This window comes from Macaca fascicularis, chromosome 11 (assembly GCF_037993035.2).
Source record: "Macaca fascicularis isolate 582-1 chromosome 11, T2T-MFA8v1.1".
Taxonomy (NCBI): Eukaryota; Metazoa; Chordata; class Mammalia; order Primates; family Cercopithecidae; genus Macaca; species Macaca fascicularis.
The window spans coordinates 118,537,599-118,557,990 of record NC_088385.1 but is presented as its reverse complement, the minus strand read 5'-3'; the positions used below and the strand labels follow the sequence as shown (position 1 = coordinate 118,557,990).

The 20,392-nt window shown below is 44.7% G+C and overlaps 1 protein-coding gene, 1 long non-coding RNA gene and 1 pseudogene across 16 annotated transcripts in view; 1 reads left to right on the top strand and 2 right to left on the bottom strand.

The window, feature by feature from the left end:
- BRAP (BRCA1 associated protein) overlaps nucleotides 1-20,392 on the top strand; it is a 44,582-nt gene that overhangs the window by 20,954 nt on the left and 3,236 nt on the right. For 9 of the 15 annotated variants that reach the window (XM_074007896.1, XM_074007900.1, XM_074007892.1 and 6 more), the window contains 5 exons: nucleotides 4,246-4,321; nucleotides 5,570-5,708; nucleotides 6,071-6,180; nucleotides 9,890-9,979; nucleotides 15,867-15,970. In XM_074007896.1, coding sequence (XP_073863997.1) covers nucleotides 4,246-4,321; nucleotides 5,570-5,708; nucleotides 6,071-6,180; nucleotides 9,890-9,979; nucleotides 15,867-15,970 — 519 coding nt within the window. The remainder of the gene's footprint in view (nucleotides 1-4,245; nucleotides 4,322-5,569; nucleotides 5,709-6,070; nucleotides 6,181-9,889; nucleotides 9,980-15,866; nucleotides 15,971-20,392) is intronic. The other 6 variants (XM_074007894.1, XM_074007893.1, XM_074007890.1 and 3 more) reach the window with 2 other exon arrangements.
- On the bottom strand, nucleotides 17,306-18,106 carry LOC135966407 (uncharacterized). Its single transcript, XR_010579723.2, has 2 exons — nucleotides 17,979-18,106; nucleotides 17,306-17,365 (listed from the first exon to the last, which is right to left on the bottom strand). It is a non-coding gene; the product is annotated as an uncharacterized lncRNA (long non-coding RNA).
- LOC102119468 (small ribosomal subunit protein uS13-like) lies at nucleotides 19,540-20,053 on the bottom strand (annotated as a pseudogene).

Genomic DNA, 20,392 nt, shown 5'->3' with positions numbered 1-20,392 from the left:
CTGGGTTTCTGCAGCTTATCACTGCCCTGCTTATTTAGCTGGACAAGCGTCTTGCTCCAATTCCATGGAGTTCTCAGTCAATTCTTGGGTATCATTTGGGAGTTTTTCAAGGAATTGTCCAGTTGCCTTGAACAAAGCCATACTGAGATATGTGCATTCCTTAAAGTGTTTATCTGTATCTTCAGTCCATCCGCTATACCAGTTAAGTTCTAGGCACTTCTTTGTTCCCCACCATTCCACTTTTACTTTTTTTTGAGACAGGGTCTTGCTCTGTCACCCATGTTGGAGTGCAGTGGTATGATCACAGCTCACTGCTGCCTCAAACTCCTGGGCTCAAGTGATCCTCCCACCTCAGCTTCCCAAATAGCTGGGACTACAGGTGTGCACCATCACACCCAGCTAATTGCTTTTTTTGTTTGTTTTATGGAGATGGGGTCTTATTATGTTGTCTAGACTGATCTTGAACTCCTGAGCTCAAGCAGTGTCCCTGCTTTGGCCTCACAAAGTGCTGGGATTATAGGCTTGAGCCACGATACCCATCCCCAGTATACCTTTTGATATAAATTAACTGTTTTAGAACCATAGCATTTTAAAGTTGGAAGTTTCCTCAGGGACCATTTTTTCCAACCACCTGAGTTTATACAGGAGGAGGACACTGAGGCCCAGAGATAAGAATTTGCAAGCAAAAAGTGTCATGACCGGAGAATGCCGGAACTGGGACTAAAATTCAACCTCTCATATGGGGTGTAAGACAGGCCATTTGCCCTCAAAATCATGCAGTTCATTTAGTGAGTTTTGAGCCTTGGTATAAGCATAGAACTGTGAGAGATGCTGAGACAGAGGAAGCAAATTCAGGTCCTCTTTGGGGTGGTTTGGTCTAAGAGAGTTTACACTTGTACGTAAATGCATGTGGTTCAGGGTGGAGATTGGAAGAGAGAGTGATGGCATCCCTAACCAGGAGTACTCAGGAAGGGCTGCAGTAGGAGGCGGTGTTCGTCTTTTTGATACAGAGAGATGTCAGAGAACGCCATTCTGGAAAGAGCTCCCAAAGATCTCATCAGGAAAATAAGATAAAATTATTTTTTGCAGAGAAAGGCAGGAAGAATTTAATAAACTGTTAATTATTATTATTATTATTATTATTATTATTTTTGAGACAAAGTCTCACTCTGTTACCCAGGCTGGAGTGCAGTAGCGCGATCTCGGCTCACTGCAACTTCCACCTCCCGGGTTCAAGCAGTCCTCATGCCTCAGCCTCCCGAGTAGCTGGGACTGTAGGCGTGCACCACCACACCTAGCTAATTTTATATTTTTAGTGGAGATGGGGTTTTGCCATATTGACCAGGCTGGTCTCGAACTGCTGACTTCCAGTGATCCACTCACCTCAGCCTCCCAAAGTGCTGGTATTACAGGCATTAGCCACTGTGCCTGGCTGATAAACTGTTGATTATTTTTTAGTAGACAGATGAGCTGGTATATCATAGAATGCTAATTGTTTATTTATAAGTTTATTTTTGTAATTTTTTTTCTTTTCAAGATCAAATTTACATTTCAGAAAGATCATTTTGATCATTTGGGCACAGTGTAGAGAATTGGATTTCAGAACCAGTTCTGAAATCTAATTTTGTTGTTGTTGTTGTTGTTGTTGTTTTTAGAAGGGCTTTCTCTACATTGGCCAGGGTAGACTTGGCTTCATGCCATCTTCCTGCCTCGCCCCCTGGCCTCCCAAAGTTCTGGGATTATAGATGTGAGCCACTGCACCTGGCCTGTTTTCTTTTTCAACCACTTTCACAGCCACCACACAGACCGAAGGAATGAGACAAAACCAATTTCCATCTCTAATAAGACTGCATTCTGCTTTCTGGCTACCATTTCTTTCTGTGAGTTTGTCTTCTGCCTTCTCTTCTGATGCTGAAGGAAGAAGTGGACTAGATCCTTTCCTTTCTTTTACGCAGATAGAGCTGCGTCATCTGTGACGCACACTTAGTGTTCTTCCTGTTTATTCCCTTTTCTTGGTTTTATTTACTCAGTTGGGTAACAAACTGTTACTAGTTATATCTTTTTTTTTTTTTTTTAAGACAGAGTTTCACTCTTGTTGCCCAGGCTGGGGTGCAGTGGCACAATCTCGGCTCACCACAACCTCTACCTCCCGAGTTCAAGCGATTCTCCTGCCTCAGCCTCCCAAGTAGCTAGGATTACAGGCATGCGCCACCACGGGGTTTCTCCATATTGGTCAGGCTGGTCTCAAACTCCCAACCTTAGGTGATCCACCCGCCTCGGCCTCCCAAAGTGCTGAGGTTACAGGCGTGAGCCACCGAGCCCAGCCACTAGTTATATCTTGAAAATTGTTTCTTCCTGGTGCCAGTTCAATCAGCCTCAGCTATAACCCACTTTCTGTCCTAGTTGCCCATCTGACAAAAATACTCATGACTAGTATTTAGCATTATTATTATTATTTTTTTCTTTGAGACAGAGTCTCGCTCTGTTGCCCAGGCTGGAGTGCAGTGGCCGGATCTCAGCTCACTGCAAGCTCCGCCTCCCGGGTTTATGCCATTCTCCTGCCTCAGCCTCCCGAGTAGCTGGGACTACAGGCGCCTGCCACCTCGCCCGGCTAGTTTTTTGTATTTTTTTAGTAGAGACGGGGTTTCACAGTGTTAGCCAGGATGGTCTCGATCTCTTGACCTCGTGATCCACCCGTCTTGGCCTCCCAAAGTGCTGGGATTACAGGCTTGAGCCACCGTGCCCAGCCTAACATTAATTATGTGGAGTATAATAGAAAACAGTTAATGGACTTTTTCAACTTTGTTTTTATTGGCTTTTTGTAAATTGAGACATGAATGCCTGATAGAGCACTGATATCTTCCACATGATGTTCATGGTGCAGTGAGATATCATGTGCATTTCAATAAGTATATTAATACATTGTGTTTAGCCAGGTGCGGTGGCTCATGCCTATTATCCCAGTACTTTGGGAAGCCGAGTGGGCGGATCACTTCAAGTCAGGAGTTCAAAGACCAGCATGGCCAATACGGTGAAACCTCATGCCCACCAAAAATACAAAAATTAGCTGGGCATGGGGGTGCACGCCTACAGTCCCAGCTACTTGGGAGGCTGAGGCAGTAGAATCGTTTGAACCTGGGTGGCAGAGGCTGCAGTGAGCTGAGATCGCGCCACTGCCCTCTAGCCTGGGTGACAGAGCAAGACTGTGTCTTAAAAAAGAAAAAAAAAACTTTGTTTTTTACTACAGATTTTAAATCCAATTCTTAGGAGCAACCTGGAGAAGACAGGGTACTTTTTGAATGATTTAAATCTTTGGGAAATGGGGATAAGGCAGGTTGTTTGGAGTAAAAATACATTATAGGCCAGGCACGGTGGCTCACGCCTGTAATCCCAACACTTCGGGAAGTTGAGCAGGCAGATCACCTGAGGTTGGGAGTTCGAGACCAGCCTGACCAACATGGAGAAACCCCGTCTCTACTAAAAATACAAAATTAGCTGGTGTGGTGGCACATGCTCCTCGGGAGGCTGAGACAGGAGAATTGCTTGAACCTAGGAGGTAGAGGTTGCAGTGAGCTGATACCACACCATTGCACTCCAGCCTGGGTAACAAAAGCAAAACTCCGTCTCAAAAAAAAAAATACAAGCCAGGAGCGGTGGCTCACACCTGTAATCCCAGTACTTTGGGAGGCTGAGGCCAGTGGATCATGAAGTCAAGAGATTGAGACCATCCTGGGCAACATGGTGAAACCCCATCTCTACTAAAAATAGAAAAATTAGCTGGGTGTGGTGGCGCATGCCTGTAGTCCTAGCTACTCGGGAGGCTGAGGCAGGAGAATCACTTGAACCTGGGAGGCAGAGGTTGCAGTGACCTGAGATCACGCCACTGCACTCCAGGCCAGGCAACAGAGCAAGACTCTGTCTCAAAAAAAAAAAAAAACCATTATAAATAATCAGACATGAAATGAAGTCCTAATTGTAACCTGCAAATACTTAACTCTTTGATCATCTAACCTTTAGACAGAAGAGCAGAAAAGGACATGAGGCAGATCCCAATTTCTCTGTTCTTCTCTGTTTTATCAAGATTTTGTATATTTTTATTTTGTATATTTTAAGTGATATCCTTAGTTATGATAAAAATAGCATATAAGAGGAGGAGGATATAAAATCCAGTGTTTGACTTTTGGGTTCTGTAACAGCTGTCATTTATATTTAACCTGCACCATTATCTTTTGGTGTCCTGGATAGGTGTCCTGTTTGCCGGTACTGTCAAACGCCCGAGCCAGTAGAAGAAAATAAGTGTTTTGAGTGTGGTGTTCAGGAAGTAAGTAATGGGTGATGGAAAAGAACAAAGAACGCAGCTTTAATTGTCATGAGTTTTCTTCTGCCTGGTATGACTTAAGTTCTTTATTTTAATTTTTTTTTTTTTTATATTTTAAGAGACAGGGCTTACTCTGTTGCCCAGGCTGGTCTCGAACTCCTGGTCTTAAGCATTCCTCCCACCTCAGCCACCCACAGTGCTGGGATTGCAAGTGTGAGCCACTGCACCCAGCCTAAATTCTTTTAAAGTTTTGAGACTGATTTTTTTTCTTTTTGTCTAGGGTCGGGCAAGACATGAATACACAAATTATGTTACTCCTGAGCTAAATTTATTCCTTTTTTCTTTGCACTTTTGAAAGGGTTAGGCTTTTACTGATGAATTGTGAATTTTTTTCTTGCTGTTCATATAAGTGCTTCTTAGAAATCAGCAAAAAAATGACCCATAAAAAAGCATCCTTGATTGTTGGGTTTTAAACATACATTTAATCAGGCTCCTGTAGGAATAGATTTTTCTTTCTCTCTTTTTTTTTGTTTTTTTTTTTTTTTGAGACAGGGTGTCATTCTGTTACCCAGGCTGGAGTGCAGTGGCATAATCATAGTTCACTGTAACCTCAAATACCTGGGCTCAAGCCTTCCTCCCATCTCAGCTTCCCAAGCAGCTGGGACCACAGGTGCGTGCCACCATGGCCTAGTGTTTTTGTTTTGTTTTGTTTTGTTTTGGTGGAGTTGGGGTCTTGCTATGTTTCTCAAGCTGGTCTTAAACTCCTAGGCTCAAGCGATACTCCTGCCTCAGCCTCCCAAAATGCTGGGATTACAGGTGTGAGCCACTGTGCCAGACCAGCAATTCTGTCTTCTTGTGCCTCAGGCCCCCTCCCACTCTGAGTGAGCTGGATTGATTGTTTGTTTGTTTGTTTATTTTAAGACGGAGTCTTGTTCTTACTGCCCAGGCTGGAGTGCAATGGCATGATTTCGGGTCACTGCAAGCTCCACCTCCTGGGTTCAAGCGATTCTCTTGCCTCAGCCTCCTGAGTAGCTGGGATTACAAGCACCAGCCACGACACCCAGCTAATATTTGTATTTTTAGTAGAGATGGGGGTTTCACCATGGTGGCCAGGCTGGTCTCAAACTCCTGACCTCAGGTGATCCACCTGCCTTGGCCTCCCAAAGTGCTAGGATTACAGGTCTGAGCTACCGCGCCCGGCCAGATCACTTATTTTTATTTAACTAATTAAGATCTTACCTCTTCCGGCAGAATCTTTGGATTTGTTTAATATGCGGCCACATAGGATGTGGACGGTATGTCAGTCGACATGCTTATAAGCACTTTGAGGAAACACAGCACACGTATGCCATGCAGCTTACCAACCATCGAGTCTGGGACTATGCTGGAGGTGAACACCACTCTCTTTTCTAATTTGGACTCATTCTATGTGGAAACTTTGCCTTTGCAACCTCTTCACTTTCCCTCCCAGCTTGAAATGTCATCTTCTGACAGCTGTTGCAAACCCAAATTCTCGGTTTCCCTGAGGGCACTATTTTTCTAGGAATGGCTTGAATCATACACATTATAAAGGGAGTTAATACTTCCATTCTTCCTTTCTCCCTCCCCTCTAAAATTCAAATGATTTGACACTTTTAAAGAAATATTATAAAGCATTTAAATTTGATCTGAAAAAACCAAAAATTTTGTCAGAGTTAAAAGTGAGACCCTTTTCATTATAAAGAAACACACTTTTATTGATTCTTTCTTTAGATAACTATGTTCATCGACTGGTTGCCAGTAAAACAGACGGAAAAATAGTACAGTATGAATGTGAGGGGGATACTTGCCAGGAAGAGAAAATAGATGCCTTACAATTAGAGGTAAGAGACTGAATGAGTTATCACTCAATATCTGTTTCTACTGCTGTTTACTATTCTAATTTGAAATATTTGTCATTTACCTGGATGTACATTTTTTTTAAAAAGTTTGGTCATGGCTGGGCGCGGTGGCTTATGCCTGTAATCCCAACACTTTGGGAGGCTGAGGCAGGCGGATCACCTGAGGTCCGGAGTTCAAGAGCAGCCTGGCTAGCGTGGTGAAACCCCATTTCTACTAAAAATGCAAAAAATTAGCTGGGCATGGTGGCACACACCTGTAATCCCAGCCACTTGGGATGCTGAGGCAGGAGAATCGCTTGAACCTGGGAAGCAGAGGTTGCAGTGAGCCGAGAGCACGCCATTGCACTCCAGCTTGGGCAACAAGAGCGAAAGTCTGTCTCAAAAAAAAAAAAAAAATGTTCGGTCATTGCTGTGAAGTGTTATTAAAATATTTTTATTCTGTTTTTCTTCTTTGAAAGTCTAAATTTCAGCTGGGCGCAGTGGCTCACGCCTGTAATCCCGGCACTTTGGAAGGCTGAGGCAGGTGAATCACCTGAGGTTAGGAGTTCGAGACCAGCCTGGCCAACATGGTGAAACCCTGTCCCTACTAAAATTAGCCAGGCGTGGTGGCTCATGGCTATAATCTCAGCTACTTGGGAGGCTGAGGCACCAGAATTTCTTGAACCCGAGAAGCAGGGGTTGCAGTGGGCTGAGATTGTGCCACTGCATTCTAGCCTGGGCGACAGAGCAAGACCCTGTCTGAAAAAAACAAAAAAGAGGCTGGGCGCGGTGACTCAAGCCTATAATCCCAGCACTTTGGGAGGCCGAGAAGGGCGGATCAGGAGGTCAGGAGATCGAGACCATCCTGGCTAACACAGTGAAACCCTGTCTCTACTAAAAAATACAAAAAATTAGCCAGGCATGGTGGCGGGCGCCTGTAGTCTCAGCTACTTGGGAGGCTGAGGCAAGAGAATGGCGTGAACCCGAGAGGCGGAGCTTGCAGTGAGCTGAGATCCGGCCACTGCACTCCAGCCTGGGCGACAGAGCGAGACTCCGTCTCCAAAAAAAAAAAAAAAAAAAAAAAGTCTTAAGTTTCACTGTTGGTGACTTATTACTTTCATCTTTCATTGTGATATCTGTAGTTGTCTCAAGTTCAGTGTTGAGATTGTCTTCCCGTAGCTACAGGCTAGAGTACAGTGGTACAGTCTTGGCTCACTGCAACCTCTGCCTCCCGGGTTCAAGCAATTCTCCTGCCTCAACCTCCTGAGTAGCTGGGACTACAGGCGCATGCCACCATGCCCAGCTAATTTTTTGTATTTTTAGTATAGACAGGGTTTCACCATGTTAACCAGGATGGTCTCAATCTCCTGACCTCTGACCTCGTGGTCTGCCTGCCTCGGCCTCCGAAAGTGCTGGGATTACAGGCGTGAGCCACTGTACCTGGCAACGAGTCATGTTTTTATTTTTTTTTATTTTTATTTTTTTTAGACGGAGTCTCGCTGCGTTGCCCAGGCTGGAGTACAGTGGCGCGATCTCAGCTCACTGTAAGCTCCGCTTCCCGGGTTTACGCCATTCTCCTGCCTCAGCCTCCCGAGTAGCTGGGACTACAGGCGCCCGCCACCTCGCCCGGCTAGTTTTTTTGTATTTTTTTTTTTTTTTAGTAGAGACGGGGTTTCACCGTGTTAGCCAGGATCGTCTTGATCTTGTGACCTCGTGATCCGCCCGTCTTGGCCTCCCAAAGTGCTGCGATTACAGGCTTGAGCCACCGCGCCCGGCCACGAGTCATGTTTTATATACATTTTGAAAAAGGTTGTTTTAGAAACATACCTTAACCTTAGGAGGAAATGGACGTTTGAAAACTTGCTTATTTCAAGACTTTTAAAAGTCTGATAGTCTGTAAAATGGCCTAAAATGAGGTTTATATTGTTATCTTTAATAAATTATTGTATTAATAAAAAAAGATCAAACACTTTTAAGTATTTAGAATAAGTACATCCTCCACATTAAGTATGTACATGCATTCTGTTCATACAGGAAATACTGGCCGGGCACGGTGACTCACGCCTGTAATCCCAGCACTTTGGGAGGCCGAGGTGGGTGGATCACCTGAGATCAGGAGTTTGAGACCAGCCTGGCCAACATGAAACCCCACTTCTACTAAAAATACAAAAATTAGTTGGGTGTGGTGGTGGGCGCCTATAATCCCAGATACTTGAGAGGCTGAGGCAGGAGAATCTCTTGAACCTGGGAGGCGAAGGTTGCGGTGAGCCGAGATGGTACCATTGCACTCCAGCCCAGGGTGACGCCGTCTCCAAAAGAAAGAAATATTTATTAGCCAGGCGTGGTGGCTTATGCCTGTAATCCCACCACTTCAGGAGGCCAAGGCTTGATCGCTTGAGTTCAGGAGTTCAAAACCAGCCTCAGTAACATAACAAGACCTTGTCTCTACTAAAAATAAAATTTAAAAACAAATTAGCCAGGTGTGGTGGCATGCACCTGTAGTCCCAGCTACTCAGGAGGCTGAGGCAGGAGAATCCCTTGAGCCCAAGAGGTTGAGGTTGCAGTGAGCCATGATTGCACCACTGCATTCCAACCTGGGAAACAGAGTGAGACCCACGTTTAAACAAAAAAAAAAAAAAAAAAAAGAAAAAGAAAAATATTTGCTCTCACCCACTGGTGCTAGTGCTGCAAACACAGCATTGAACAAACTCCCTGCTCTTGTGGAGCTTAGGGTTCAGTAGCATAGACATTCTTCTCCTTGCCCTCTCTGTAGCCTGCAGACATGTTTATATCTCTTCTGGTCTTCTAGAATGGTTTTTCCAAAATGGAGATGTGACCTTACCACTCCTTGGCCTTGGGTTCCCCGTTGCCCATATTTGTCGATATTATAATACCCCAAAGCCTTCCACTGGCGCCATGTCTTCTAACCTGGCACACCAGCCTTATTAGTGTTACTCGTTCATTTCTGAAGAGATTCTAATGTCCACAGTTCTGTCTTGGCCAAGTAGTTCTCTGGACTCGGATCTCTGTCTTTATCTGTTCTCCTCCTATCTGTTAGTGCCCTCTCAAATCTCGCCTTCTCTCAGATCTTACTGTCATATGCCATCTGTCCCTTCCCTGTGGTTACACAGCACTGTTCATTGATTCATGCAGTCACGCAGCAAACAGTTCTTGACGTCCACCGTGTGCCAGGCACTGGAGATACAGCAGTAGAGATATAACCCTCACTTTCAAAGAGTTCACAGTCCAGTCAGGGAGACAGGCAGGTAAATTGGTGATGAAGTATTGCTGTCCTGAGTGCTGTTACTGATAGGCACAGTGCTAAGGGAGCTGAAAGGGGGCGCCTGACTCAAGTGCTGGGTGGGACAGGATGGGACAGGACTGCTTCATGGGGGCAGGGAGACAGGTAAGTTTGAGTTATACATAGATCTAAAACCACTGTGGTTCTTGTTAAAGTCAGCTTGACCAGAATACATTTTTTTATAAGTACATTTATTCTGACTAGATTGTAAACCGCAGGAGGACAGAAGCATAATGTCATTTCTGTCCCCTCGTCCAGTATATATTGAGAAAAGTGGAACCACGGTGTAAATATACATTCTGTTGGTTAGTTTTAGTTTTCTGTGGATCATTAAAGATCAGATTTTTAAATTGGATTTCAGAGATTGACAACAGTGACTTACATTTTGGTCTTTATTCTCTATGTTTCTAGTATTCATATTTACTAACAAGTCAGCTGGAATCTCAGCGAATCTACTGGGAAAACAAGATAGTTCGGATAGAGAAGGACACAGCAGAGGAAGTAAGTCTGTTTGGTTTGGTGACTGCTGAAATGCCACATGGCAGGGCACTCTGATGGGGGGTGTGGAAGGCAGAGTACAGGGAAAGAGGAATCTTACCATCTTCCCGTCTCAGGCTGGTAACAGGTGGAAAACTTTTGCCACTAAAAAGAAACTTTGGATTTAAAGGCTTGACTGTTTTGATATTTTAGGGTCTTAGGGGGTTTTGTTTGCTTTTTTTTTTTTTTTTTTTAAACCTCAATCTGGTTTTCTAGTTTTTTAGTGAAATTCCACTAAAAAGACAGAAGTATCTACTTAAGGGTTTGTCATTTGAGTCAGGCACTTGGGAACCGTTGCCTTTGGGAGCTAAACATGAACTTCTAAGGCAGTGAAATGGCGCAGAGCCCTTTTAAATGGAAGGAAATAAAATTGGGCAGAGATATTGGCACTTCATTATTAACCCTGAAGGTCTAGGGCAGCAGTTTTCAAATTTTAATGAAATAGTCCTTTAAAAAAGATGCCATTCACTACTTTAGCAAAATTAAACAGTGGTATGATTTTGGTGGAAACTTAGATGGAAGGCCCAGAGCTCTGTCTCCAGTATGTGCAAGGAACCCTGTGACTTCCAAAGAAGGTAGTCTGAAAACTAGTAAGCACCTGTGTATAATTGTGTATAATTATGGCTCTAGGAACATTTCTTTGGACCTAGGGACACTGTCTGTAATTCAGTGATTACCTTAGTATGAAATAAAATCTTGTAAAATTTCTCGATTACTTTAGTAACTTTGTGAGTCCCCACCTGTACTTGGGCCTTCAGATAGGCAGTACAGAGCTGGGCTTGGGGCCCACCTCTGCGGTGGCTAGGAATATCCTGGATCTTAGCAGGCAGGGCCATGGGCCCCAGTTTCTGGATATGCCATAAGTGGGCAAAATCAGGGTTTGTAAAAATTAATGCTTAACATCAGCTTTAGGCCTGGTATAGTGGCTCACACCTGTAATCCCAGCACTTTGGGAGTCTGAGGCAGGCAGATCACTTGAGGTCAGGAGTTCGAGGCCAGCCTGGCCAACATGGCGAAACCCAATCTCTACTAAAAATACAGAAATTGGTCAGGCGTGCTGGCAGGCGCCTGTAATCCCAGCTACTCGGGAGGCTGAGGCAAGAGAATTGCTTGAGCCCAAGAGGCAGAGGTTGCAGTGAGCCAAGATTACACCACTGCACTCCAGCCTGGGCAACAAACTGAGACTCCGTCTCAAAAAAAAAAAAAAAATCAGTTTTAAAATGATTCGCAGTTAAAAGTTATGGATGAAATTCTTACAAGAGCCTTCTAATCAACGCAAGTGCCCTTCCGAAGGCACTCAAGGTCACTTGACTTTACTAGTTCTGAATAGGGCTTGATTAGAGTATGTGCAGGGAGGACCGCCTCCCAATGCTCTTGATGGAGGCAGAGCACAGGTCACTGCCGCATACTGTAAAGTCATGGCTCACAGGAAGTGCATTGGCAACTCTGCTGCAGCTGCACTCATGGGTTTTTCCATGGGATATACCAGCGTGACTATCTCAAGTGCTTCATCCAGATGCTTGAGAGCTAAGCTCAGGATTCTCTCTGCCCTGTAGGATTCTTTAGGGTTAACTTCATTCCCTAAAACATGCCAATGAAAAGCAAGTCAAGGGGCAGGGAAACGAAACACTGAAACTCATGTTTGCTTTTAGGTCAGGTGAAATGGAAGCCAGAGCAGCTCTAAATAAAACGCTTGAGGTGCTTAAAAGGATGCTTTTGTTTTCTGGTAACAAATGTCATTTATCCATAAGTTAATTGATGATGCAAACCTTTTGTTCCACCACTGTCCTTCTTTTGGCCAGTCTCTTGTCCGTTAGCACCCCTAGCAGTAGAACATGTTCAGGGAGTACCAGTAACCCAGACCCTGGGTCTCACTGACAGAGATTCTTGTTTGTGGGCCTCCTGTTGGTATGAAGGAGGGGTGTGGATCAAGGTTGAAATTCATTGTAGGCTTCAGTTATAAACACTGTTTCTTTCCCCCAGTGCCTTAGGTAGGGCTGTTATAGTAGCATGTGAGCAGAGCCTATTCTAGGTGACGAAGCTCACAGACACTCAAAGGTTCTTAGTTTTCATGGCCATATATGAAGAACACATGGTAGGTAGAGGTAGTCGTAAGGTGAACTCCTCTAGAAGTATATCTTTTCTTGTGGATGTCTAGCTTCATGTTAATCAGTATTTTGCCAGCTGTGGATTGTAAAATGAGTTTGGTGGACCACAACTAGCATTTTTATTAGATAAAATAGTGTAGATGTAAATATTAGGGTGTATTACAATTAACTTTTTTTTTTTTTTTTTTTTCCTGAGATGGAGTTTTGCTCTGTCTTCCAGGCTGGAGTGCAGTGGTGACATCTCGGCTTGCTGCAAACTCTACTTCCCAGGTTCATGCCGTTCTCCTGCCTCAGCCACCCGAGTGGCTGGGACTCCAGGCACCCACCACCACACCTGGCTAATTTTTTGTAATTTTAGTAGGACGGGGTTTCACCGTGTTAGCCAGGATGGTCTCGATCTCCTGACCTCGTGATCCGCCCGTCTCGGCCTCCCAAAGTGCTGGGATTACAGGCATGAGCCACTGCGCCCCGCCGACAATATTGTTTTGTGAAACTCATTTCAGGTTTGTGTGTGGCATGGATGTTTCTTACTGTGGGCTAATGGTCAGAATTTTTCATTTGTTTTTTGAGATTGCGCTACTGCATTCCAGCCTGGGCAACACAGCGAGACTCCATCTCAAAGAAAAAAAAAAAAAGAAGAGATGGGGAGCGCTTATTATGTTGCCCAGGTTGATCTCCAACTCCTGGGCTCAAACAAACCTTCTGCCACGGCCCTCCCAAAGTGCTGGGATTATAGGCGTGAGCCATGGCACTGGACCAGAAATGTTTTAAAAAGCACTAATTTAAATCATTAACATTTGTCTGTAGCAATATTAAAAATCTTTTTGGCCAGGCGCAGTGGCTCACGCCTGTAATCCTAGCACTTTGGGAGGCCAAGGCAGGCAGATCACAAGGTCAGGAGATCAAGACCATCCTGGCTAATGTGGTGAAACCCTGTCTCTACCAAAAATACAAAAAATTAGCCGGGTGTGGTGGCGGGTGCCCATAGTCCCAGCTACTTGGGAGGCTGAGGCAGGAGAATGGTGTGAACCCAGGAGAGGCGGAGTTTGCAGTAAGCTGAGATTGCACCACTGCACTCTAGCCTGGGCGACAGAGTGAGACTCCATCTCAAGAAAAAAAAAAACACACACACACACAACAAAAAAACCTTTTTAGGGTTACTTTTATATTTTCATCTTGATTTAAATGTGTTTAGCTTAAGTATCTTTACTGTCCAAGACATGCACCATTTGGTTCCTTATGATAGTAATTTCTGTCTTTTCAACTTCCTTTAACTGACAAGTCAGTTTAGGAGAAAATTTCAAAAGGATCTAGTGCTCTGTTATTTTAAAACAATATTGAAGAGAAAAGTGATACCTAACTAGAATTTGAGCAATTTTAAAGCTATTTTGATTTTTATGACATAGAAGAACATTTAGAAATCTCTCTTCCAGCTGGGCGTGGTGGCTCACGCCTGTAATCCTAGCACTTTGGGAGGCCGAGGTGGGCGGATCATGAGGTCAGGAGTTCAAGAACAGCCTGGCCAATATGGTGAAACCCCTTCTCTACTAAAAATAAAAAAATTAGCTGGGCGTGGTGACATGCACCTGTAGTCCCAGCTGCCCAGGAGGCTGAGGCAGGAGAATCACTTGAACCCGGAAGATGGAGGTTGCAATGAGCCAAGATAGTGCCACTGCACTGCAGCCTGGGTGAGAGAAGGAGACTCCGTCTCAAAAAAAAAAAACTCTCTTCCGTGTTCTTCCAATGGAGGTTGACTGTAAAGTTAATTTGAATGGAACATTTATTTTTGTTTTACTGTATTGTATTGTATTTTTTTTGAGATGGAGTCTTGCTCTGTCACCCAGGCTAGAGTGCAGTGGCGAGATCTTGGCTCACTGCAACCTCCACCTCCCTAGTTCAAGCCCCTCCCTGCCTCAGCCTCCTGAGTAGCTGGGATTACAGGCACCTGCCACCGTGCCCGGCTAATGTTTGTATTTTTAGTAGAGACGGGGTTTCACCATCTTGGCCAGGCTGGTCTCGAACTCCTGACCTCGTGATGCACCCGTCTCGGCCTCCCAAAGTGCTGGGATTACAGGGGTGAGCCACCGTGCCCGGCTTATTATCATTATCATTATTATTATTAAAGCTAGTGTTATTAGAGACTTGCTAGGCAGGCTGTATAGAAAATGATTAAAAAGAAAGGTCCAGCTGATCCCTGGGCTGTATGACCTAAATTCTCAGCCACTTTCAGTTCCTGTTATATTGCCTTGTGGTTCACCCAGCCTCCCGACTTTGCCTTCCCACCTAATCTTTTGCCAGTGTCCTCATACCAGTGGAGTTGAGGAAATTCCCAAGTTCGCAGATCTTCACACAGGAGTGGATCCAGTATCTACCTAGCCAGACTCCAAAATACTCTGGGATAGGATTGCTGCCATCTGACATGTTATACATCAGAATTTTTAAATTCTCTTATGTTTTTAAGGCTGTGTAATATGAATTAGTCTATGTATGTTGATTTTATAAATAGACTCAAAAGACCATGGACTGCTTATGTTACATGTGGCTTCGTGATACTTGAAAAAATTATTGGGAATTGGAAAAAATAAACGACTAGAGTCAACTGTCACAAGTTTCTTATATTACCAATGTTTGTCTCTACAAAAAATACAAAAATTAGGTCAGGCGCGGTGGCTCATACCTGTAATCCCAGCACTTTGGGAGGCCGAGGTGAGCAGATCACTTGAGGTCAGGAGTTTGAGACCAACCTGGCCAACATGGCATCTCTACTAAAAAATACAAAAATTGCCAGGCGCGGTGGCTCACGCCTGGAATCCCAGCACTTTGGGAAGCCAAGGCGGGCGGATCACGAGGTCAGGAGATCGAGACCATCCTGGCTAACACGGTGAAACCCTGTCTCTACTAAAAATACAAAAAATCAGCCGGGCGTGGTGGCGGGCACCTAGAGTCCCAGCTACTCAGGAGGCTGAGGCAGGAGAATGGCGTGAACCTGGGAGGCGGAGCTTGCAGTGAGCCGAGATCGCACCACTGCACTCCAGCCTGGGCAACAGAGCGAGACTCCATCTCAAAAAAAATTAAAAAAAAATTAGGCCGGGCATAGTGGCTCATGCCTGTCATCCCAGCATTTTGGGATGCCGAGGCAGGTGGATCACCTGAGGTCAGAAGTTTGAGACCAGCCTGGCCAACATGGTGAAACCCTGTCTCTACTAAAAATACAAAAATTAGCTGGGCATGGTGGCAGGCACCTGTAGTCCTAGCACTTTGGGAAGCCGAGGCGGGTAGATCAGCTGAGGTCAGGAGTTCAAGACTAGCCTGGCTAACATGGTGAAAACACATCTCTACTAAAAATACAAAAATTAGCCAGGCGTGGTGGCACGTGCCTGTAATCCCCGCTACTCGGGAGGCTGAGGCAGGAGAATCGCTTGAACCGAGGAGGCAGAGATTGTAGTGAGCCAAGATCATGCCACTGCACTGCAGCCTGGGAGACAGAGCAAGACTCCGTCTCAAAAAAAGAAAAAAAAAAAAAGATCTCCCGGCATTTTTAATCCTATTACAGAAATTCTTTCAAATGATTACCTCACCTTTTCTTTATATTTTTTCCCTGTCTGGAAACTGCCATTACCTTTTCTAATTTTGATTTGTCAAAGTTACATACATATAATTGGGGGGGAAAATATGATGTTAGCCCCAGAGAGCACACCACATTACCTTTGTGAAATGAATCTGATTTCTGTTTGCTCCCTCAGATTAACAACATGAAGACCAAGTTTAAAGAAACAATTGAGAAGTGTGATAATCTAGAGCACAAACTAAATGATCTCCTAAAGGAAAAGCAGTCTGTGGAAAGAAGGTAGGTACAATTGGTCTATTCTGTTGTAACAGGCTCTATAAACAGTTTCTTTCATTCCTATGGAAACACCCTCATTTTCAAATATACGTATCACCAGGTTTTCAGGAGTCTCCCTATGTATGGAACAGGCTTCTCATTTATTAAAAAATGTGGGGTTTCATACCAGATGGATGCCATGTGGAATGCAATGCTCTCTCCTGATGTCTGTGCGCCTGAAGTGTGTGCAGATATCTTCCATTTTTGCCTGTGAAAAGCAATTTTCTTCCATCCAGAGCCTTTGGCTTCTTTGAGCCATTGTGGCTGTGAACTGGCAGTTAGGAAGGAGACTGTGTCTAAGCTGGAAATGTTATATACTGTGGCCTTGGGCAGGAGTTAAAGGCAAAAGATGTTGAATATGGAGCATAAAACTCATAAACAGCATAGCAATAACATTCCTTATTTACTATTATTTGGGAAGATAGTTGCTACTGATTGAAATTACCAGCCAGGCATGATGGCTTACGCCTGTAATCCCAGCACTTTGGGAGGCTGAGGCCGGCAGGTTGCTTGAGCCCAGGAATTCAAGACCAACCTGGACGACATGATAAAACCCCATCTCCACTAAAAATACAAAAATTAGCTGGGCATGGTGGTGCATACCTGTAGTCCCTGCCACTCAGGAGGCTGAGGTAGGAGGATCACATGAGTCCGGGAGGCAGAGGCTGCAGTGAGCCAACATCTCACCACTGCACTCCAACCTGGGCAACAGCGAGACCCTGTCTCAACAAAAGTAAATTTTTTTTAAGCTATTGTAAAAACAACACTACAAAATTAATAGAAGTAAAAATTTTAAATTACCCTATACTTTCAGCACCCTAACAAATTGAACAACTGTGTTAAAGAATAAAGAATAGAGTTTAAACTGGAAGGGTTTTTTTTTTTTTTTTTTTTGGAGACAGGGTCTTTCTCCCTGTCACCCGGGCTGGAGTGCAATGGCGCGATCTCAGCTCACTGCAACCTCCGCCTCCTGGATTCAAGCGATTCTCCTGCCTCAGCCTCCCAAGTAGCTAGGATTACAGGAGCATGCCACCACGCCCAGCTAATTTTTGTATTTTTAGTAGAGATGGGGTTTCACCATGTTGGCCAGGATGGTCTGGATCTCTTGACCTCATGATCCCCCCGCCTCGGCCTCCCAAAGTGCTGGGATTACAAGCATAAGCCACTGCACTCGGCCAGCTCACTACATCTTCCACCTCCCTAGGCTCAGGTGATGCTCCCACCTCAGCCTCCCAAGTAGCTGGACTACAGCTGTGCACCATCAGCCCTGGCTAAGTTTTTTTTTTTTTTTTTGAGACGGAGTTTCACTCTTGTTGCCCAGGCTGCAATGGCGTGATCTCAGCTCCCCGCAACCTCTGCCTCCAGGGTTCAAGCGATTCTCCTGCCTCAGCCTCCGGAGTAGCTGGAATTACAGGCGTGTGCCACCATGCCTGGCTAATTTTGTATTTTTAGTAGAAACGGGGTTTCTCCATGTTGGTCAGGCTGGTCTCAAACTCCCGACCTCAGGTGATCCACCCGCCAAAGTGCTGGGATTACAGGCGTGAGCCACCGCACCTGGCCTCTGGCTAATTTTTTGTAGAGACTGTTTTACCATTACAGGTGTGGGCCACCACACCCTGCAAAACAGGAAGTTCTTTTTCACCCCTTAGATCCTGCTATCTAGTGTTAACCATTATTATCCAGTACTAGTGAATATTTATTCTAGATGTTTAGCTCTGCCCACATAAATATCTCACATGCATAATCTTTTCTCTGCAAAAATAGAATGTAGGTGTTATCTTTGATAAAATATGTTTTTGGACTTTTTTTCATACTAGCACATCTAAATCTGTCCTGATCTTTGTGTAACATCTGCATGCTGTTTCATTGCATGGATGTACCATAATTATTTTTGTTGTTGTTGTTGTTGAAATAAGGTCTTGCTGTGTTGCCTAGGCCGGAGTACAGTGGTGTAATCATAGCTCACTGCAACCTCCAGCTCCTGGGCTCAAGTGATCCTCCTAGTCTGAGCTTCCTGAGTAGCTAGGACTACAGGTGTGTGCCACCATGCCTGCCCAATTTAAAATTTTTTTGTAGAGATGGGGTCTTGCCATATTGCCCAGGCTAGTTTTGAACTCTTGGCCCCAAGTGATCCTCCTGTCTTGGCCTCCGAAAATGCTGGGATTATAGGCATGAGCCACTGCATCTGGCCTACCATAGTAATTTTGACCAGTTCCCTATTGATTGTGTCAGGTTGTGTCAAATCTCACAGTACTATAAGCAATACTGTAAAGAGCATCTTTCTCCATGTCTCTTTTTGCCCAATCCTGAGTATGTATATTCTATGGGATAAATTCCTAGAAATGAAGTATCTGTGTCAAAGGGAATGCAATTATTTATTTATTTATTTTATTATTATTATTTTTTTGAGACGGAATCTTGCTCTGTCGCACAGGCTGGAGTGCAGTGGCATGATCTTGGCTCACCGCAACCTCCACCTCCCAGGTTCAAGCAGTTCTTCTGCCTCAGCCTCCCGAGTAGCTGGGATTACAGGCACACACTGCCACACCCGGCTAATTTTTGTATTTTTAGTAGAAACAAGAGTTTCACCATGTTGGCCAGGCTGATGTTGAACTCCTGACCTCATGATCCACCCTCCTTGGCCTCCCAAAGTGCTGGGATAACAGGCATGAGCCAACGTGCCTGGCCCAAATTTTTAATTTTTATAGATATTGCCAAGTTGTCTTCAAAAGAGTTTATACCAGTTCATGCTCCTGTGCCAGTATGTAAGTGCCTCTTTTCTCATGTCTCAGCTCTTGGGTGTTCTGATACATAAAAATAGTATCTTAAATAGTGGGGTTTTTTTGTTTGTGTTTTTTTTGTGTGTGTGCTTTTGTTTTTTGTTATTTTTTTTGAGACAGGGTCTTATTCTGTCAAACAGGCTGGAGTGCAGTGGTGCAATCACAGCCCACTGCAGGCTCAAATTCCTGGGCTCAAGCAATCCTCTGCCTCAGCCTCCCAATTAGCTGGGTCTACAAGTGCACATCACCACACTTTAAATTAAATAGCTAATTTATTTAATGTTTCTTTTGTAGAGATGGTGTCTCACTATGTTGACCAGGCTGGTTTCAAAGCGACCCTCCTGGCCTTAAGTGACCCTCCCACTTTTGCCTTCCATAGTGCTGGTATTACAGACATGAGCCACTCTACTGGGTCTCAGATGGTGTGGGTTGTTTGAGACAAGGTCTCGTTCTGTCACCCAGGCTGGAGTGCAGTAGCATGAACGCAGCGCACTTCAGCCTTGACCTGCTGGGATCAAGCAATCCTCCAGCTTCAGCCTCCTGTAAATCTGGGACCACCGGTGCACGCTACCACACCTGGCTAATTTTTTTGATTTTGTGTAGAGACAGGGTCTTACTTTGTTGCCCAGGCTGGTCTCGAACTCATTTCTTCTTTCATTTGCTGAAGCGATCCTCTCGCCTCAGCCTCCTGGAGTGCTGGGATTCCAAGCATGAGCCAACGCACCTGGCCTCAAATGATGGTTTCATTTGCAATTCTTTTTTTTTTTTTTTTTTTGATATATAAACTATTTATTAACAGACAAGGCCTACAGACTTACTTCTTCTTGGACACATCCACGTTGCGGCCACGGCGGCAAGTGGTCTTGGTGTGCTGGCCTTGGACACGAAGGCCCCAGAAGTGGCGCAGCCCTCTATGGGCCCGAATCTTCTTCAGTCGCTCCAGGTCTTCACGGAGCTTGTTGTCCAGACCATTGGCTAGGACCTGGCTATATTTCCATCCTTTACATCCTTCTGTCTGTTCAAGAACCAGTCTGGGATCTTGTACTGGCATGGATTCTGCATAATGGTGATCACACGTTCCACCTCATCCTCAGTGAGTTCTCCCGCCCTCTTGGTGAGGTCAGTGTCTGCTTTCCTCAACACCATATGAGCATATCTTCGGCCCACACCCTTAATAACAGACGGCAAAGACTATTTCCGCCGCCCATCGATGTTGGTGTTGAGTACTCGCAAAATATGCTGGAACTTTTCAGGGATCACTAGAGACACGGCGGCAGCACAAGCAGCGGTGTGTAGGCCTCTTGTGGAAGAGCTGCAATTCTTTACTTATGAGTAAGACTGGACATCAAGAAGAGGGCACTCCCAAGTCTAAAGCCCTTTGGTTAGAATAAGTGCCCTTTTTTTTCCCTTCAGCAAATGCAATGAAGTCAGAGTACTTGACTCTCCAAGAATGCCACTTTTCCTCATAACTTCCTTATCACAGTTATCATCTGCAAGGCACCTATTTAACCACTGACTGCAAAACAAGCAGTAGAATTTTTACCATCAGTCACAGAATAGTTTCTGCTACTGAAACATTTCTGATGCTTTTTTAAAAAGTGTCTTA